At 40.9% G+C, this 19,856-nt stretch overlaps 1 protein-coding gene across 1 annotated transcript in view; it reads left to right on the top strand.

Annotated features, from left to right (window-relative positions):
• Positions 1 to 14,732, top strand: part of LOC126284189 (guided entry of tail-anchored proteins factor 1-like) — a 111,250-nt gene extending 96,518 nt beyond the window's left edge. The window contains exon 4 of the mRNA XM_049982944.1: positions 14,612 to 14,732. Within this exon, the coding sequence (XP_049838901.1) occupies positions 14,612 to 14,635 (24 nt within the window). The 3' untranslated portion in view covers positions 14,636 to 14,732. The remainder of the gene's footprint in view (positions 1 to 14,611) is intronic.
• Positions 14,733 to 19,856: the final 5,124 nt, after the last annotated feature.

The following is a 19,856-nucleotide window of genomic DNA, read 5'->3' as shown; positions in this document are numbered from 1 at the left end:
GTTATCTAGGAACTCTTCAAACCAGTCACACAATTGGTCTGATAGTCCATATGCTCTTACTTTGTTCATTAAACGACTGTGGGGAACTGTATCGAACGCCATTCGGAAGTCAAGAAACACGGCATCTACCTGGGAACCCGTGTCTATCAGGACTTAAGATATAAAGTCACTCAGAGTACCTTTCGCCAAGGAGCAAAGTAATGTTAATATCAAATGGTGAGATGTCCTCAAGGCATTCACATGAAATTCAAGTTGCACCAACAGCCACGAACACTGCTGGACATGGCCCAAAGTATTGAGTGGAAGCTCTGAAATATCATTGAAAGGACATAACTGGATTGGGTAGTCTAGAGAAATGATTAGCTGGAGGGCCACCTAAACCTTGGGCCCCAGATGCCTGATCAAAGAACTTGATTCGTGGGGATAACTGCTGGACGTGCTCCCACTTCCTGACTTTCCAAGCTTAAGGATGCTGCTTGGATCTGCAAATCCCTCGCTCAATCACTCAACTGCTCCACCCTGGTAACTTCATGCTGGCTGAGTTGCAAGGAGATAATGACCCTCAAACGATTCCCCAAATGTGCTAGATGGGCCTGAATTCTACCAAATTTCCTAACAGTAGGTTGACTGTCCTACAGAAAGGACAGGTTCTGCTGAACCTCATCCAACACAGTGGAAATATAATTGAGAGAAGCACCGACCTCCCCAATGGTGCTCACCAACCGCAAAGCAGAGTGCCCAACGTCGCGTATGACATGGCCGCCAGCCCTGGAACACTGCCCTTGGTGCTAAGCTCCTGAATTCTAAGTTTATACTACAATAAAAACAGATAGGTCTTGATTAATAAGAGTTTCAACTAACCGAAATTATGAAATAGCTCTTAATTTAATTAAAATGGAATAAGCAGGCTTTCAACAATATCAGCCCTAGTTAAGTAAAATTTCCAAATACAAAAAAAGGTAGGCTTTCAATAACAGCTTCAGTTAAGCAAAATTACCAAATAGAAAACAGGCAGACCTTCAATAATAACAGCTTCAAAGAAAACTAGGCCACCAAATCCAATTACATAGCTTCAGCAATTGCAAATTTTGAGATCCAGACACTTCCTAAGCCAATATAATTAACAGAGCAATGATGTCTGCAGTGATCGAAGGTATCCAGAAACTGGCACCTGACCATATTACAGGAGAAAGGTACTTATCTGGTATGAATGAGATTTTCACTGGGCAGCGGAGTGTGCGCAGACATGAAACTTCCTGGCAGATTAAAACTGTGTGCCCAACCGAGACTCGAACTCGGGACCTTTGCCTTTCACGGGCAAGTGCTCTACCATCTGAGCTACCCAAGCACGACTCACGCCCAGTACTCACAGCAGAGAGCAGAGTGAAAGTCTCATTCTGGAAACATCCCCCAGGCTGTGGCTAAGCCATGTCTCCTCAGTATCCTTTCTTTCAGGAATGCTAGTTCTGCAAGGTTCGCAGGAGAGCTTCTGTAAAGTTTGGAAGGTAGGAGATGAGATACTGGCAGAAGTAAAGCTGTGAGTACCGGGCGTGACTCATGCTTCGGTAGCTCAGATGGTAGAGCACTTGCCCGCGAAAGGCGAAGGTCCCGAGTTCGAGTCTCGGTCGGGCACACAGTTTTAATCTACTTATCTGGTGTTTGAAGACATTTGGCAAGGAGGTCAGCCAAAACTCAACCTTCTAATAGGCACTGTGTGACGATGGAGGGGAGGGGGGGGGGGGGCGTTCAGGCACAGCATAGAAAAAACACATTATCACTCTGACTCAGGAAACACCATTGGCTCACCCAGGTTAAGATATCCTGTTAACAAACAAGCAAGGCCAGTATCAACTCAGGAAATGTAAACAACAGCCAAAATTCAAGGAACCAACTGGAGGTATAATAGATCAGCTTAGAAATCACAATGATCGCAACATGTATGTAGGTATCAATAACAAAATAACAGTTGAAGACCTCAAGATCCAAAACTTAACTGAAGTTAACAAATCGAAGTTGAAGCTTGCCAAATCTAAAGGGGGCGCAGGGTTCAGCCGCAGAAAAATGCTTCAACTTTCTCATTGGCGTGCCATAGCTCAGAGGTGGCTGACTGGCCAGGCTATGCATGAAGACGGTACTCGAAGTCAGCTACAGGTTCATATTAGCCCACAAATATGCCCAGCAACAATTTGCCGGACTCCGTGCCCAAGACACTTGTGCAAGTTCTCGCCTTAGTCACTGGGCAGACCTCCCACACTTTTAGACAAATCATTACACAAAACTTTTGACTTTCTCTTCAAAAATTTTGTAAGCTTTACTTTTACAGACTATTTAGAGTAATTGAAACACTTGGCCGTAACATTTACTGCTGATGAATTACATTCGCAATATCAAATATCTGTAAAATTTCATGATTCAGTGTAATTTATTAGGAATTAAATGTGTGTGATATACTGGGATAGGTGTGAAGAGGCCACAGCCCTGGTCTTAGCTAATTGTCAAACTCTCACAAACTGGCGCTGTACTGCTTGAAGAGTCTTCAGCAGTAACATCACATGTGTCTATGCTTTCGTTGAAACCACCAGAGGGAGTAGGAGCGAAACATGTCTTGTCTTCACTTGCTTCCATAGTTTCAGATCCGGACGCCGAACACGTGGCGGAGGAAGAGTTTCTTGATCGTTGTTTACAGATTTGGTCAAAAATTTCGTAATAGAACCTGCCAGGTTTTCTTCTTGCGCTTTCTTCTCTCGTTTCTGATAACGAAACCGACTCCCAGAAGGTTTTTTTTTCCCTCTGTTGTTCCTGAAACAATTTTTGGGCGAAACTACTGAAATTGTGATTCTTGAAGTTTTCTCGGCGTATTGAATGTTAGATGAGATTTTGGGTTTGCAGCCGGATCATGTTGACTTCTTGCCACGATATTTTGGCTGGCAATCGTCCAGCCATCTTCATGTGAGTGTTCGTCACTGGAGACTGCAAGATCCCGGAGTCAACTTTATAGCAAAAAATTGGCGCGAAAACACATGCACATTGGCCTTCGTCACGGGAGCGTCCTCTATTGAAATCCGTGCTCTCTGGAGCTACTGTTCTGTGGTGCACAGGCGTATGCGTAAAGGAGAAAACTACATATCTGCCCTCTGTCGGAAAGCGCGCTAGCGTCGCTAAAAACAGACATCAGATGTCGCCAGATTTGTCATTGTGAATAAATCGTCTTCTCTCAGAGGAAATTAGAGAGATCACCGGGTCCCAAACCTTGTCCTGTTGAAAACCGCCATCACGATTTATAAGATTTTGCGCTAGGCGTATTTCCAAAGATTATTTAATTACTGAATCCCATAAAGTTTTTGCTAGGGCCAAGATTTTTGTGGCAGAAAAATCCATAGCGTGTCCTGTGGTAATACAGTTCTCAGCTACGGCTGACTTATTGGGCTGTGGTTGTGGTTGTTGGGGGGGGGGGGGGGGGGGAGATCAGACAGTGAGGTCATCGGTCTCATTGTATTAGGGAAGGACGGGGAAGGAAGTCGGCCGTGCCCTTTGAAAGGAACCATCACGACATTTGCCTGGAGTGATTTAGGGAAATCACGGAAAACCTAAATCAGGATGGCCGGACTCGGGATTGAACTGTCGTCCTCCCGAATGCGAGTCCTGTGTGCTAACCACTGCGCCACCTCGCTCGGTTCTACTGGGCTGCGAAAGGCGATTGTGGCGTACGTGTTCAACTGTTGTTGGTACTTGATTGAATAAATTTACAAATAAAATGAAATGCTCACCCTTCTGTTCTATAATATTTTATTTTGTGTTACTGTAGACATTTTAGAGCATAATATATTTCCTTCCACTTCTGACACTCTCGTTGTTTTCCCGGCATATAAGTGACTTGAATTCAGAACGTTGTCGATAATGCTGCACAGTGTCTCTTAATTTTTTCGAAGAGTTTGTTAATTTAGTTTACAATTGGCAACAGATCCAGTAAGGCGGAGTGAATAAATCTATCTAAATACGAAACCAATTTTATGTATGTTAATGTAATATGGAATGTACTTACTGTACTGTTTTAACATTAGTAAATAGTGTAGCCAATTTATTGGAAAATGAGGATTCGCTATTGGCTGACATTGCATCCATATATGGTTGGGTTTAACAATGAGAATATCGGTGATGTACTGGAGATGATAAGCAACCAGTAAAAAACGCGACATAATGTTTCTCAGTTGTTAATCGTCTGTTACGGAAGTCACCACTCCTTTGAATGCTGCCAGTGGTGGCTGGTGATAATGTACTACTGCATTACAGCACTTTGTAAGTTTCATACAAAAATTTTGCCATTTATCTTCGAATTCAAACCATGAATCGCAGTAAAATTACGTCACATCTCTGCAATTGTGAACAGGAAATGGCAGTAAAATTACATCTTTTCTCCTCGATTGTGAGCCGGAATTCGCAGTAAAATTGCATCAATTCTTTCCCAAAGTGTGTTGGTATGTAAATAAAACGGAGTAAAAAGCATTTTGGATATTAATCCTGATATTAACGACGTAGGCTAATGACATAAAAAACAGGAATGTATCAGGCAGCGTAATATATGAAAAGCTCGCATCTCATGGTCGTGCGGTAGCGTTCTCACTTCCCACGCCCGGGTTCCCGGGTTCGATTCCCGGCGGGGTCAGGGATTTTCTCTGCCTCGTGATAGCTGGGTATTGTGTGATGTCCTTAGTTCGGTTTAAGTAGTTCTAAGTTCTAGGGACCTCCCCCCATGAACCATGGACCTTGCCATTGGTGGGGAGGCTTGCGTGCCTCAGCGATACAGATAGCTGTACCGTAGAACCACAACGGAGGGGTATCTGTTGAGAGGCCAGACAAACGTGTGGTTCCTGAAGAGGGGCAGCAGTCTTTTCAGTAGTTGCAGGGGCAACAGTCTGGATGATTGACTGATCTGGTCTTGTAACAATAAGCAAAACGGCCTTGCTGTGCTGGTACTACGAACGGCTGAAAGCAAGGGGAAACTACGGCCGTAATCTTTCCCGAGGGCATGCACCTTTACTGTATGATTAAATGATGATGGCATCCTCTTGGGTAAAATATTCCGGAGGTAAAATAGTCCCTCATTCGGATCTTCGGGCGGGGACTACTCAAGAGGATGTCATTATCAGGAGAAATAAAACTGGCGTTCTACGGATCGGAGCGTGGAATGTCAGATCCCTTAATCAGGCAGGTAGGTTAGAAAATTTAAAAAGGGAAATGGATAGGTTAAAGTTAGATATAGTGGGAATTAGTGAAGTGCGGTGGCAGGAGGAACAAGACTTTTGGTCAGGTGACTACAGGGTTATAAACACAAAATCAAATAGGGGTAATGCAGGAATAGGTTTAATAATGAATAGGAAAATAGGAATGCGGGTAAGCTACTACAAACAGCATAGTGAACGCATTATTGTGGCCAAGATAGATACGAAGCCCACACCTACTACAGTAGTTCAACTTTATATGCCAACTAGCTCTGCAGATGACGAAGAAATTGAAGAAATGTATGATGAAATAAAAGAAATTATTCAGATAGTGAAGGGTGAAGAAAATTTAATAGTCATGGGTGACTGGAATTTGGTAGTAGGAAAAGGGAGAGAAGGAAACGTAGTAGGTGAATATGGACTGGGGCAAAGAAATGAAAGAGGAAGCCGCCTGGTAGAATTTTGCACAGAGCACAACTTAATCATAGCTAACACTTGGTTCAAGAACCATAAAAGAAGGCTGTATACATGGAAGAAGCCTGGAGATACTGACAGGTTTCAGATAGATTATATAATGGTAAGACAGGATTTAGGAACCAGTTTTTAAATTGTAAGACATTTCCAGGGGGAGATGTGGACTCTGACCACAATCTATTGGTTATGACCTGTAGATTAAAACTAAAGAAACTGCAAAAAGGTGGCAATTTAAGGAGATGGGACCTGGTTAAACTAAAAAAAACCAGAGGTTGTACAGAGTTTCAGGGAGAGCATAAGGGAGCAATTGACAGGAATGGGGGAAAGAAATACGGTAGAAGAAGAATGGGTAGCTTTGAGGGATGAAGTAGTGAAGGCAGCAGAGGATCAAGTAGGTAAAAATATGAAGGCTAGTAGAAATCCTTGGGTAACAGAAGAAATATTGAATTTAATTGATGAAAGGAGAAAATATAAAAATGCAGTAAATGAAGCAGGCAAAAAGGAATACAGACGTCTCAAAAATGAGATCGACAGGAAGTGCAAAATGGCTAAGCAGGGATGGCTAGAGGACAAATGTAAGGATGTAGAGGCTTATCTCACTAGGGGTAAGATAGATACTGCCTACAGGAAAATTAAAGAGACCTTTGGAGATCAGAGAACCACTTGTATGAACATCAAGAGCTCAGATGGAAACCCAGTTCTAAGCAAAGAAGGGAAAGCAGAAAGGTGGAAGGAATATATAGAGGGTCTATACAAGGATGATGTACTTGAGGACAATATTATGGAAATGGAAAAGGATGCAGACGAAGATGAAATGGGAGATACGATACTGTGTGAAGAGTTTGACAGAGCACTGAAAGACCTGAGTCGAAACAAGGCCCCCAGAGTAGACAACATTCCATTGGAACTACTAACGGCCTTGGGAGAGCCAGTCCTGACAAAACTCTACCATCTGGTGAGCAAGCTGTACGAGACAGGCGAAATACCCTCAGACTTCAAGAAGAATATAATAATTCCAATCCCAAACAAAGCAGGTGTTGACAGATGTCAAAATTACCGAACTATCAGTTTAATAACTCACAGCTGCACAATACTAACGCGAATTCTTTACAGACGAATGGAAAAACTAATAGAAGCCGACCTCGGGGAAGATCAGTTTGGATTCTGTAGAAATGTTGGAACACGTGAGGCAATACTGTCCCTACGACTTATCTTAGAAGCTAGATTAAGGAAGGACAAACCTATGTTTCTAGAATTTGTAGACTTAGAGAAAGCTTTTGACAATGTTGACTGGAATACTCTCTTTCGAATTCTGAAGGTAGCAGGGGTAAAATACAGGGAGCGAAAGGCTATTTACAATTTGTACAGAAACCAGGTGGCAGTTATAAGAGTCGAGGGACATGAAGGGGAAGCAGTGTATATTGAGCAAGCAGTGAAGGAAACAAAAGAAAAATTCGGAGTACGTATTAAAATCCATGGAGAAGAAATAAAAATGTTGAGATTCGCCGATGACATCGTAATTCTGTCAGAGACAGCAAAGAACTTGGAAGAGCAGCTGAACGGAATGGATAGTGTCTTGAAAGGAGGATATGAGATGAACATCAACAAAAGCAAAACGAGGATAATGGAATGAAGTCGAATAAAGTCGGGTGATGCTGAGGCAATTAGATTAGGAAATGAGACAATTAAAGTAGTAAAGGAGTTTTGCTGTTTGGGGAGCAAAATAACTGATGATGGCAAGGAAAGCGTTTCTGAAGAAGAGAAATTTGCTAGCATCGAGTATAGATTTAAATGTCAGGAAGTCATTTCTGAAATTATTTGTATGGAGTATATCCATGTATGGAAGTGAAACATGGACGATAAATAGTTTGGACAAGAAGAGAATAGAAGCTTTTGAAATGTGGTGCTACAGAAGAATGCGAAAGATTAGATGGGTAGATCGCATAACCAATGAAGAAGTATTGAATAGGATTGGAGAGAAGAGAAGTTTGTGGCACAACTTGACCAGAATAAGGGATCGGTTGGTAGGACATGTTCTGAGGCATCAAGGGATCACCAATTTAGTATTGGAGGGCAGCGTTGAGGGTAAAAATCGTAGAGGGAGACCAAGAGATGAATCTAGTAAGCAGATTCAGAAGGACGTAGGTTGCAGTAGGTACTGGGAGATGAAGAAGCTTGTGCAAGATAGAGTAGCATGGAGAGCTGCATCAAACCAGTCTCAGGACTGAAGACCACAACAACAAGTTCTAGGGGACTGATGACCTAAGATGTTAAGTCCCATAGTGCTCAGAGTCATTTGAACCAATATGTGAAAGTAGCAAGTCATGTGTAGGTGTACGTGGTGGGGGCATTGAATTTATCCTACAGGGCAGCAAAATTCGTCAAGACAACTGAGCTTATACGAACCTGTCAATGATAGATTAGCAATCAGAAAGCTAGAAATCATGATTATATTATTGACAAAAGTCAGTTTACCACATGAATCAGATGCGTTTTGGCACAAAATTACTTTCTCCTTCCTTAAAAGGAGATAAAGATGCTTACTTTATTTTGAAAATTAACTGTATTATTCTTGTTTAAAAGTCCTTCGTTTGTTACTTACTGGGTGTAAATGACGTTTTCCAAGTGGCGTTATTAATTTAAAAAAAGTCACTCCGAAAAGGTAATAGGAAAGGGGATTAGAGCAACATTAGCCTAACTGAACATATGTTATGAACTTCCGCGAAAATTTAATTTCTAATGACAAAGGTGAATCGCCGCCACTTTGGGAGAACGTTACGTCCGACCGATGGTTTCGAGTTCTGTATAGACACTGCTGCCAGAAGTTAACGCGTTAAAACAGCGACTATGAAATAGGAAATATTTAGTATTAGAAATTAGTGCAATTAAACTATAAAACCGTACTCAAAATAATGGGCTCTTGTTTCTCCTTTAATTGCAACAAACAATCAACGGCTTTGTGTAACGGCTCGAAACAAGTGAACACAGCGGAGTTTCTTCAGTCAAATGCACCTGTGCGGGAACCGTCATCTGGGGGCGCCTCTGCCGGCTCCTACTTATTAATATCCCCATTGGGGATGTGCCTTCACAAGTATAAATACCTTCCGTTATTAATGTGGTTCCCGTATACAGACGTTTCGTATTTTAATTCGAACAGTCACATATACATTGCATTCTTAGGAGAGGATAAATTAATTTTGTCACTCAGATATGGAGACAATGAAACTAATCCGATCAAAGCGACTGAGCCCCTAGGCGTGCCACAGCCTGCGCCGCACGCCTGCTCCCAGTGGCTCTGCATGATAACAAAAGATATGACACAGCGAGGGTTGAATAGCCGCAAAATTGGATGAGATAGCCAAAAAAGTACATTACAAGGCACATTAATTAAAATATCTTTATACTTAAATTTACTGTGTGATTTTAGGAAACAAAAATGCTAATTAAAGATGAAACATGTATTGTTTTTAAGTAGCCATTCACATTTGAAAGGTAAAGGAGAAGAAGGTGCTCCTTGCCTTTTCTTCATTTCTATCTGCAACTACTTGGGCACAAGAGCGCCCATAGTTGGGGTAGGGCAATACCTGGGGGTCTGGAGTATTTTCTTGAAAGAAAAACAGCTCTCCCCATGCCCCACCCGCCTCGCCTTGAACCCAGATAAGGGAGCCTTTCCAGCGAGTTGCCTTATCTTGGGAACCAACTTTGTCAATTATTGACCATTGCTGCACCGCCAAATTTAAATTAACCATTTCTCGTTATACCCTTTTTTCTTCATTTGTTTCTATTCTTGTTTAAAATAAAATTCATTGACGCCCAACGAAATGCGCATGAGCAATTTTTTAAATGTATCTAAAGCAATGGTGATAAATGTAACTCGATCTTTAAAAAATCTACCCACTAATCAGTAGCAGGAGAACATTATATATATGTGCAGGGTCGTCCATTGATAGTGTCGGAGCGTAATATCTCATGCAAAAACTACAACGAACGAAACTCGTCTAGCTTGAAGGGGGAAACCAGATGACGCTATGGTTGGCCCGCTGGATAGCGCTGCCATAGGTCAAACGTACATCAACTGCGTTTTTTAAAAATAGGAACCCCCATTTTTTATTACATATTAGTGTGGTACGTGAAGAAATATGAATGATTTAGTTGGACCACTTTTTTCGCTTTGTGATAGATGGCACTGTAATAGTCACAAACGTAAAAGTACGTGGCCACACGTAACACTCCGCCAGTGCAAACGGTATTTGCTTCGTGATACATTACCCGTGTTAAAATGGACAGTTTACCAATTGCGGAAAAGGCCGATATAGTGTTGATGTATGGCTATTGTGATCAAAATGCCCATCGGGCATGTGCTATGTATGCTGCTCGGTATCATCCAAGTTTCAGGACCGTTCGCCGGATAGTTACGACATCTAAGGAAGCAAGAAGAGTTCAGCCACATGTGAAACGTCAGCCACGACCTGCAACAAATGATAATGCCCGAGTAGATGTTTTAGCTGCTGTCGCAGCTGATCCGCACATCAGTAGCAGACAAGCAGCACGAGAATCGGGAATCTCAAAAACGTCGGTGTTGAGAATGCTAATCAACATCGATTGCACCCGTACCATATTTCTATGCACCACGAATTGCATGGCGACGACTTTGAATGTCGTGTAGAGTTCTGCCACTGGGTACAAGAGAAATTACGGGATGGTGACAGACTTTTTGCACGCGTTCGATTTAGCGACGAAGCGTCATTCACCAATAGCGGTAACGTAAACCGTCATAAGATGCACTATTGGGCAACGGAAAATCCACGATTTCTGCGATAAGTGGAACATCAGCGACATTGGCGGGTTAATGTATGGTGCGGCATTATGGGAGGAAGGATAATTGGCCCCCATTTTATTGATGGCAATCTAAATGGTGCAATGTATGCTGATTTCGTACGTAATGTTCTACCGATATTACTGCAAGATGTTTCGCTGCACGACAGAATGGTGATGTACTTCCAACATGATAGATGTCCGGCACATAGCTCGCGTGCGGTTGAAGCGGTATTGAACAGCATATTTCATGATAGCTGGATTGGTCGTCGAAGCACTATACCATGGCCCGCACGTTCACCGGATCTGATGTCCCCGGATTTCTTTCTGTAGGGAAAGTTGATGGATATTTGCTATTGTGATCCACCGACAACGCCTGACAACATGCCTCAGCGCATTGTCAATGCATGTGCAAACATTACGGAAGGCGAACTACTAGCTGTTGAGAGGAATGTTGTTACACGTGCTGCCAAATGCATTGAGATTGACGGACTTCATTTTGAGCATTTATTGCATTAATGTGAATATTACAGGTAATCACGCTGTAACAGCTTGCGTTCTCAGAAATGATAAGTTCACAAAGCTACATTCATCACTTTGGAACAACCAAAATAAAATGTTCAAACTATCCTACGTTCTGTATTTTATTTTGTAAAACCTACCTGTTGCCAACTGTTCATCTAAAATTGTGAGCTGTATGTTTGTGACTAGTACAGCGCCATCTATCACAAAGCGAAAAAAGTGGTCCAACTAAAACATTCGTCTGGTAAGTTTGCTCTGACTGGAGGAAGGAAAGAAACCTCATCCTATCTGGTAAGTCTCCCCTGACCCAGGATTCTGGCGACTTTTCCAAACTATCCCAATTTCCTAAACCTCACCATCCTTTCCCTTCACTCCTCTTCCTCCCCATGCAACCCATCTGCCATTAGAAAGAGCCACTGGGTCCGAAACCCTGCAAATGTAAATACCTTTATATGTGTTTTCTGCTGCTGCTGCTGGTTGGTGAGTAGATTTTTTGTCTATCCAGTTACATTAGATTTTCAAAAATTGATAATTTTCGTTGATTAAACAATGCTAAAATGTAAGTGAATTGTTATTATCTTTTATACTTGCAGTTTTTATTTCTTTTGTTAATTGTTCATCTGAAGTACCCTATTCGAATTGGAAAGTCTGAATTCATTATGTAATTGTTATTACTCAGAATCTATTATCATTTTCACAAACAACTGAGTGTTTTGTGAGGTGTCTTTCCCAATTTTTTGTGTGACATGAGAGCTCTTAATGTTACAAGAGTGCTCTCACTGACGGGACATGAGTTCGTACCCCATTACAAGCGTACCCAGGGAGAAGAGCGTGAGGGAAAAACCTAGGATGGGGGCGCACCGTCCGTGGACCCGCCCCACTCCCCCACATATTTGTCATGTCAGTCACGCGATAGGTTTCGGTTTTTGTTTGTTTGTTATATGGCCTTTGAGTGTGTACTCAATTTAGCCATCGGCAACACATAGTGACAATGTACACATAATTGAATAAACAAATACAGAAATGCATATTTACAAGAATAAAAAGGTTAACTGTTACAGTTTTGTACATAATGTTTTAAAAATTGAATTGAATTGGAAAATAATTAAACGTGTCTTGGCTTACAATCACACCAATTCTCAAATATCTTCATCAGCAAGACATATTTATAAGTATCGTACACCATTACAGATTGTAACCAGTACTCTTGATGAAGTTAACGATCACTTTATATAGACGAACGTCTTTAGTACACAAAAGAGAAGAAGCTGATTGAGGAAGATGGTAGCCCATACTCAGCAATGTCTTCAGAAAGACCAACCGTTCACGGTCAAATTTGGGGCACATAAATAAGATATGACTGACATCAGCTTCCGATTCAGGATCACACTCGCATGCTGGTGAACTGTAAACGTTGATCCGATGTAGATGTTGTGGGAAAGAGGCATGATTGAAGGGGAGTCTTATGATCGTAGAAATCGTGGATCGGTCCAGATGTGTCCTCATGAACCACGGCTGTGATGGAACCCGAGGTTGCAGCACTGCGTAATAACCGCCTTTTGTCTGTTGAGAAACGTTCCACATTTCCTGCCACAGTTGTCTTGCGTGATCCTTGACTTCACGTAAGTAGTCTGTATGAGGAAGGTGCAGATCCAGGACGGTGCCTAAGGTTGCCGCTTGTTTGGCTAATGCATCAACTTCATCATTATAGAGGACACCAGAGTGGGAAGGTACCCACAACAAATGGATCGGTGTTCCTCAGCGTTCATCGTGTTTAAGTGTATGTACAAGTATACTAGTTCATGTTGTGATTATTTGAATAAATAATGTGTGGTGTACCGTCGTCAATAATGACGTCCGCGGCTCGTGGTGTTGCGGTAGCGTTCTCGCTTCCCACGCACGGAGTCCCGGGTTCAATTGCCGGCGGCGTCAGGGATTTTTTCTGCCTCGAGATGACTGGGTGTTGTATGTCTTTCATCATCATTTTATTCACATTATTATTATTATCAATAATGACTAAGAGCAAGACAAATGAAGAGAGCAGAAGTTTCTGAGAAATATAGGAAGAAGAATTGTGTTGAGTGGACACTACGAAGGTACTGCTATTAAGTTGATATGCCGGGAAATATTGTGGAAATGAAGAGATATTTAATTTGCCACTACATGAGTAAGCATAGTTCGTTGAAGGAAATTAAAAAACTGCTTATTTAAAATCAGCAATTTGTCATCAATACCACTTTATGTAACACCACTTGGGGAAACTGCGGCTATCATGTAAGCATTATACGAAGTACACTGATCAGCCAGTACATTTTGACCACCTACCTAATAGCCGGTATGTCCACCTTCGGCACGGGTAACAGCAGCTACGCGTCATTGCATGGGAACAGTGAGGTCTGTTACTGGAGGGAGTTGGCACCACATTTGCAAAAACAAATCACGTAATTACCGTAAACTCCGGGGAGGGGGTGATGAGCTCTGACGCCACATTCGGTTAGATCCCAGATATGTTCCATCGGGTTCAGATATGGTGGGGGACCAGCACATCAATTGGAACTTGCCACTGTGTTCCTCAAAGCCTCTATCACACTCCCGGCCTGCTGAAAAATGCTAATGACGTCGGGAAACTGTCATGAAGGGCTGTATGCGGTGAGCAACCACTGTAAGATGCTCCTTGGCCGTCTTGGTGCCTCGCCCGAGTTCCACTCAGGGTGTTTACGCCCCGGGAAATCTGGGAAAAACTCAGAAATTTTTTCGTCCGGGAGAAAACGGGGAAAAACTCTCAATTTTTTTTAGAATTCCGAGATTTTTTCGTTGTTTTACTTTTCAGTTAAATATTTGTAATTTTGATTGGTAAGAACTGATATCCTAATAAAGACTTTTTACTGTTCTCCAGCAATAAAATGTAAACGAGAGGGGAAAAAACTAAAACTAACCCAGGTTTCATAGGAAATGCGCTATTTGAAACAACAAATCACAGTGCACACACGAATGTTTGCCAATAGGAAAATGTGTCGGAGGCTTTAGGACGAAGACTATGCAATACTTCATAACAACAAATTGCTATCGATGAGCATGATGTCCCGATGCTTACATTAGGTTCGTTTGAGCAGTTTGTCAGCGGGCCCATGCGCAAGCATAGTTGAGTCGTGTAGAGCAGTACGTTCTCCAGCTTCTGGCTGCTTCAGGCGCGGCTGTTAGCTGTGTGGCAACAAGCAGCGAGATTCTACTCGGAAAAATATTTCTGACACGGCCAATTTGCCAGATTCACGCATGCGCTTAGTAGTCTGAGTTTTAGTGGGAGGGGTAGTCTCCATGTGACCGTGTTTATGTTTGTTATAATACCACAGTGTAATATATACAATCGCGACACGCTCGCAGATTTTTGTTATACACAGCGACAACAGCAGCCCAAGCGGTGGAGAAGCTACGCTGCTGAATACGGTATTCAGTAAATGTAAACAGTGTCGTTTATATTAATTTTTAACATGATTTTTACGAAAGGCAGCGTATGTAGCGCTCTTTATTTACAATTTTTTTCTAAAGTGTATTGAATTACTGAATTTGTTTTTCTTTTTTAGGAGCAAGAAATGGTTAATAAATAGTAGAAGAAAGGACCTGCTGCTAAAAGATGTCCTTTATTTGCACAAAACCGTCAAGTTTTGTGTGTCACATTTCGAGTCAAACCAGTTCATGAGCGCGGAAAAGAATATATTGGTATGGAATGCAGTTCCTGCTTTATTTTGTGTGCCGAATAAGCAACAACTAGTGACGATTTAGAGAAAGTTGCCATACAAACGTGAAAGTGTTACTGCAAAAACAATAAAACTGTATCATGACACAGAATAAACAGCTACCACAAGTGTTCCTACACAAGAGACATATATAAAATCACTAACAATGGAATCTGGAGCACAGACATCTTTTGAAGATGAAATGCTTATATTACGGGAAATTATTCGCGTGTTGAAAAATCGCGTGAAATGTAAAAGCGTGCAAATCATTAGACTTTGTACAAAATTACTACGTGACAAGGAAAGTGCCCATCGTAAGAATAAACTGCAACCACAACGTCACAGGACACAAGTACAAAAGGACAAGCTCATTTTAAAAAGTATTGATTCCAAGTACTTGAAAAAAGAGGCTCTCGATTTATTGATAAACCAAATCAGTATACCACTGAATGGAAAACTTGGTGCGAGATGAAAAGATGAAACTAAATTATTTGCACTTAATTTTTTGTATTATAGTACTCAGGCATACAGTTTTTTATCACACTGTTTCAGCCTTCCACCAGTACGCACCTTACAAAGGTATGTGGAAGATGTACAATTAAATTGTGGGATAAATAATAACATATTTCTTCTTTTAAAGCAGAAAGTGCAGCACTTACCAGAAACTGATATAATTGTTAATTTGTCTATGGATGAGATGTCACTAATGGAAAATTTGATATGACAGCTCTAGGAATCGTGTTACTGGATTTCGAGACATGGGTTTCATACGTACATCTGTGGTTGCCAATGCTGCATTAGTTATAATGATTAACGGCATATTCTCAAATTTTAAACAGCCATTAGTATATTACTTCTCCAAAGAACCAGTAGGAGCCACCCATTCGACGAGCATATTTTTTGAAGTTTTCAAAAAACTCACAGAGATTGGTTTGGTTGTAAAAACATGTGTGACTGACCAAGGCTCGAATCTTGTGGAGTGGAGGCACAGACTTGGTATCACACCAGTTAATCCATGCTTGTTACACGAAGGGAGTAAGGTCTACTTTTTTTATGACACCCCACACTTGATAAAAAGGATACGTAATAATTTATTCAGGTATAACATTATCCACACAACAGATGAATGGATTGGCACTGCTTAATGGAAGGACATTTGTCAATTGTACTCAAGTGATTGTGAAATGAAGTACAAGTTGCCCCCCAAGCTCACTAAAAGAGCTGCCCAACTGACAGCATTTTCAAAAATGAAGGTAAGCACAGCAATTCGTGTGTTGAGTCATACAGTAGCAACAGGCATTGAGACACTCCTACTGCTACTGCAGATTTTTGCCAAAAAGTAAACGATATTTTTGACATATTTAATGCATATAGTGTTAAAGGGCCTGTATCCTTAAGGAACTGCATTACAAGTGCCCCAAGACATTTGGAAATATTAAAGACACTGATGCTATGGATACGGTCATGGAAATGTGTAGATGTTGGTGGGAAAGATTTTTCATCTAGGATTAAGTGTATTAAACGACTTCTGGGTAACACAAGTGCTTTGAACATGTTTGTTGATGATGTTTTGGATGGAACCAAGTTATATTTATTAACACGCAAAATTAATGAAGATCCACTGCAAAACGTTTTCTCAGTGATAAGGCATAAAGGTGTTTTTTGTAGCAACCCATCACCACAAAAGTTTAGTGCTGCATTCAATAATTGTGCTTTAAGCAAATTAATGAACACACACAGTTTAGCTACCTCCAATTGTGAGTGTATCAACTGGGGTCAGACAATAGTGGATTTGAAAGCAGCGTTCAAATCACTTGTTTCACCACTGTTCGACATCAGTGACACGAGTTCAGTGATCAGACTACCAAATGTGGAAGTCCAAACAGATCTCGGAGAGGCAAACAGCATGACATACGTGTCTGGTTATTTATTACAGAAACTCCTTACAATTCATGACTGTTATAAATGTAAAACAGTACTTGTAGATGGCAGCCAAGACTTAGATGCAAGTGACAAAGTTTATTGTCATTTTAAAAGTTATGAAGGCAACTTTGGAAGCCTATTTATTTGTACAGAAGATTTCAAAGAATTTTTGATTCATTGTAAGACTAAGAGGAATTCCACTTTTGATGAATTTGCTCACATAAGTAATTGTGGTGCTTTCTTTGTGAGCATATTGATGGACTTCCCCAATTTTCCACCTGGGTGCTGTGCTGAAACCAAGCTGCTGTTAATAAGACTGTTTGTGAAAATGAGGCTTTTTTACATTATTAAATTCAGGAATCAAGACTTAGTCTGTGGGAGCAAGAGAAGAAATAAAAAAGTGATGAAGCAGGCTCATTTGGGTTGCTAAAGTGTTAGGACTGAGTCATTCATTTAATTTTATTTTCGGTAAATGTATCAATGGGATATAATAAAGTTTAAAACAGTCATGCTTTGTATTGAGAAAACCTGATACCACAAAGAATAAGATGGAAACCGTATTTTTGGATGCAGGCTTCCTGCAAAACAGAACGTAACGAAAAGTGATATGTCGCTTCATTTTTTCACAAGGAAGGGCATCTATATACTTTATATGTGGGATATACAGTGTGTATTCTCTTACTTTCAGTGGAATAAGTACTGTTGTATGCTACCTCTTAATTATTTCTTCAAGAATATGTTGCAGCTCATGTCACTTCATTCAATAGTTTGTGCTCTGTTTACTTATATTTCACGATCATTTACCATATGTCTCTCGCTTACGTACAAAACGAATTAAAAACAAACATTTATATGTCGCATCTACCGTCAGAGGAAGGCGAACTTTCTGGCCGCTAGGGGAGATGGTGTCACTTGAATTGTCAAATGGTAACGACTTTCACAGCGGTGAGTGTCGCGATTGTATATATTAGACTGTGATAATACTGAGTTTGCTGTTTCCACTTCGTTGAGAGCTCTTATGTCAACTCAAAACAAAACGGATTTCTGTGTCAAGTGAATTAAAATACATTCCGATAATTATGAAAGGTTAAATTATGGTATTAGTTCCAGTTTCCGGATTTTATTTCATTTCCATATTCTCGTTAGTCAAGCATTAACCCATTATATGCCCTCGCTTGATTTATCATACGCATGCTATTCTTAGGCATTCAGAAGCTCATGGCCAACAATTTTATACCTTTTATTGATAGTTTAGAAGTCCATTGTTGAAAACAACAATAACAGTGATGGACGGGATCATTTATTTCGTGGCGGAAGGCATTTATTCTAGTGCTATTGGTTCTGCTGCTTTTCGTCTTGGATAGGGGGTAAGTGATGAAACAATTATGATGTATATTGTTATAATTTTGCACATATTAGTATGGATTACTGATTTGAATACTCCAAATCAATGTATTAGTACAAATTTATAAAGCTTACTTTATTAGCATTTTGTGGTATTGGCTTATATTTTGACGTATGAAAAATCATACGGTGGGCAGTAAGGGATAATTTTCTATCAATTAGTACGATTTATTTCAAATACAATTTGGATAAGGAGAGAGACTTAGAAGAGGTTCTAAATACACAATTCTCCACAGAGGATCATGATGAAATGAAATGTCGTGTGGCTAGGGGCTCCCGTCGGGTAGACCGTTCGACTGGTGCAGGTCTTTCAATTTGACGCCACTTCGGCGACCTGCACGTTGATGGGGATGAAATGATGATGATTAGGACAACACAACACCCAGTCCCTGAGCAGAGAAAATCTCCGACCCAGCCGGGAATCGAACCCGGGACATTAGGATTGACAGACTGTCATGCTGACCACTCAGCTACTGGGGGTGGACAGAGGATCATGATGAAACTTCCATTGATGAAGTTGATGAATGCCAGAAACTTGAATTTGTCGTTGTTCCACCACATGACAGTGAGGACAATGATAAAGATGACGCAACTACTGATTCAGAAGGACAACCCGCCACTGTTGCTGATTTAGGGGAAAAGATTCTGGGCAAACAGCAGAGGTAAGAGTGGTAAAAAGTGACAGACTTATTGAAGATGCTACATCTTGATCCACTCAGCAGCAAAATACTTGCTGTCCCAAATCACAAGTTAGGAAAAAAGGACACTGGATAGAAGAAAAATTAGACTCTTCACAAAAATTTGAGCTATTTGTGATCCTACACCTGATATAATAGAACATCTCTGCACATCAAATTCGACTCCAGTTGACCTTTGTCATACAGTTTTTGATGATGATTTGGTTGAGATTCTGATGAGAGAGACAGTAAAATATGCTGCTCAAAAGGGACACAACATTCAAATAAGTCATGAGGACATTTACAAATACATTGCTATTTTGCTTTTATCTGGGTATTACAAGGTCATGCATAGACATATGTTCTGGGAGACCTGACCTGACACCAACAATACCCTTGTTTCTAATTCTATCTCCAGAAATTCTTTTGACAAAATTCACAGATTCTTCCATGTCAATGATAATGACAGCATTGAAATAGAAGATAAAGTTTATAAAATTCGACCACTAATTTCACATCGAAATAAGAAATTTCAAGAACTCATAGAGCCTCTAGGGTCAAATTTCTCCTTGGATGAGGCCATGGAACCTTATTATGGCCACCACTTTATGAAACAGTTTATAAGGGGCAAGCCATTTCGCTATGGTTTCAAATGGTGGTGTTTAGCTACATCTACTGGATATCTCATCAATTTTGAGCCATATGTTGAGGCAAGTCAAAGAGATTCCCAGAAGACACTGTGGCAGTCTGTTGTTGAAAAGCTTTGTGTGGGCTACATCCCTCGGAACAGCAGACTGGCCATTGATAATTACTTTAACTCTGCCCCTACTTGAATCTCTTTCTTCACGTGGAATCAAATGCATAGGAACCCTGAGAAATGACCGCTTGGAGAAGGCACGTATGCCAGATATAAAGAAGCAGGATGGAATGACAATAGTCAAGTGACTTTGGGGACAAATGTACAGGTTGTAGGTGTATAAGGTGAGAGTACATGCTTGAGGTGGAATAGAAAATCAAGAAAGAATGTTTCCATATCACAGCCATCTCTTGTGCAGGAATATAATTGCCACATGGGAAGTGTAGACCTT

The sequence above is a fragment of the Schistocerca gregaria genome, chromosome 8 (genome assembly GCF_023897955.1).
Source record: "Schistocerca gregaria isolate iqSchGreg1 chromosome 8, iqSchGreg1.2, whole genome shotgun sequence".
Classification (NCBI taxonomy): domain Eukaryota; kingdom Metazoa; phylum Arthropoda; class Insecta; order Orthoptera; family Acrididae; genus Schistocerca; species Schistocerca gregaria.
Note: the sequence above shows the minus strand (reverse complement) of the source record. Positions and strands in the feature narration are given on the sequence as shown.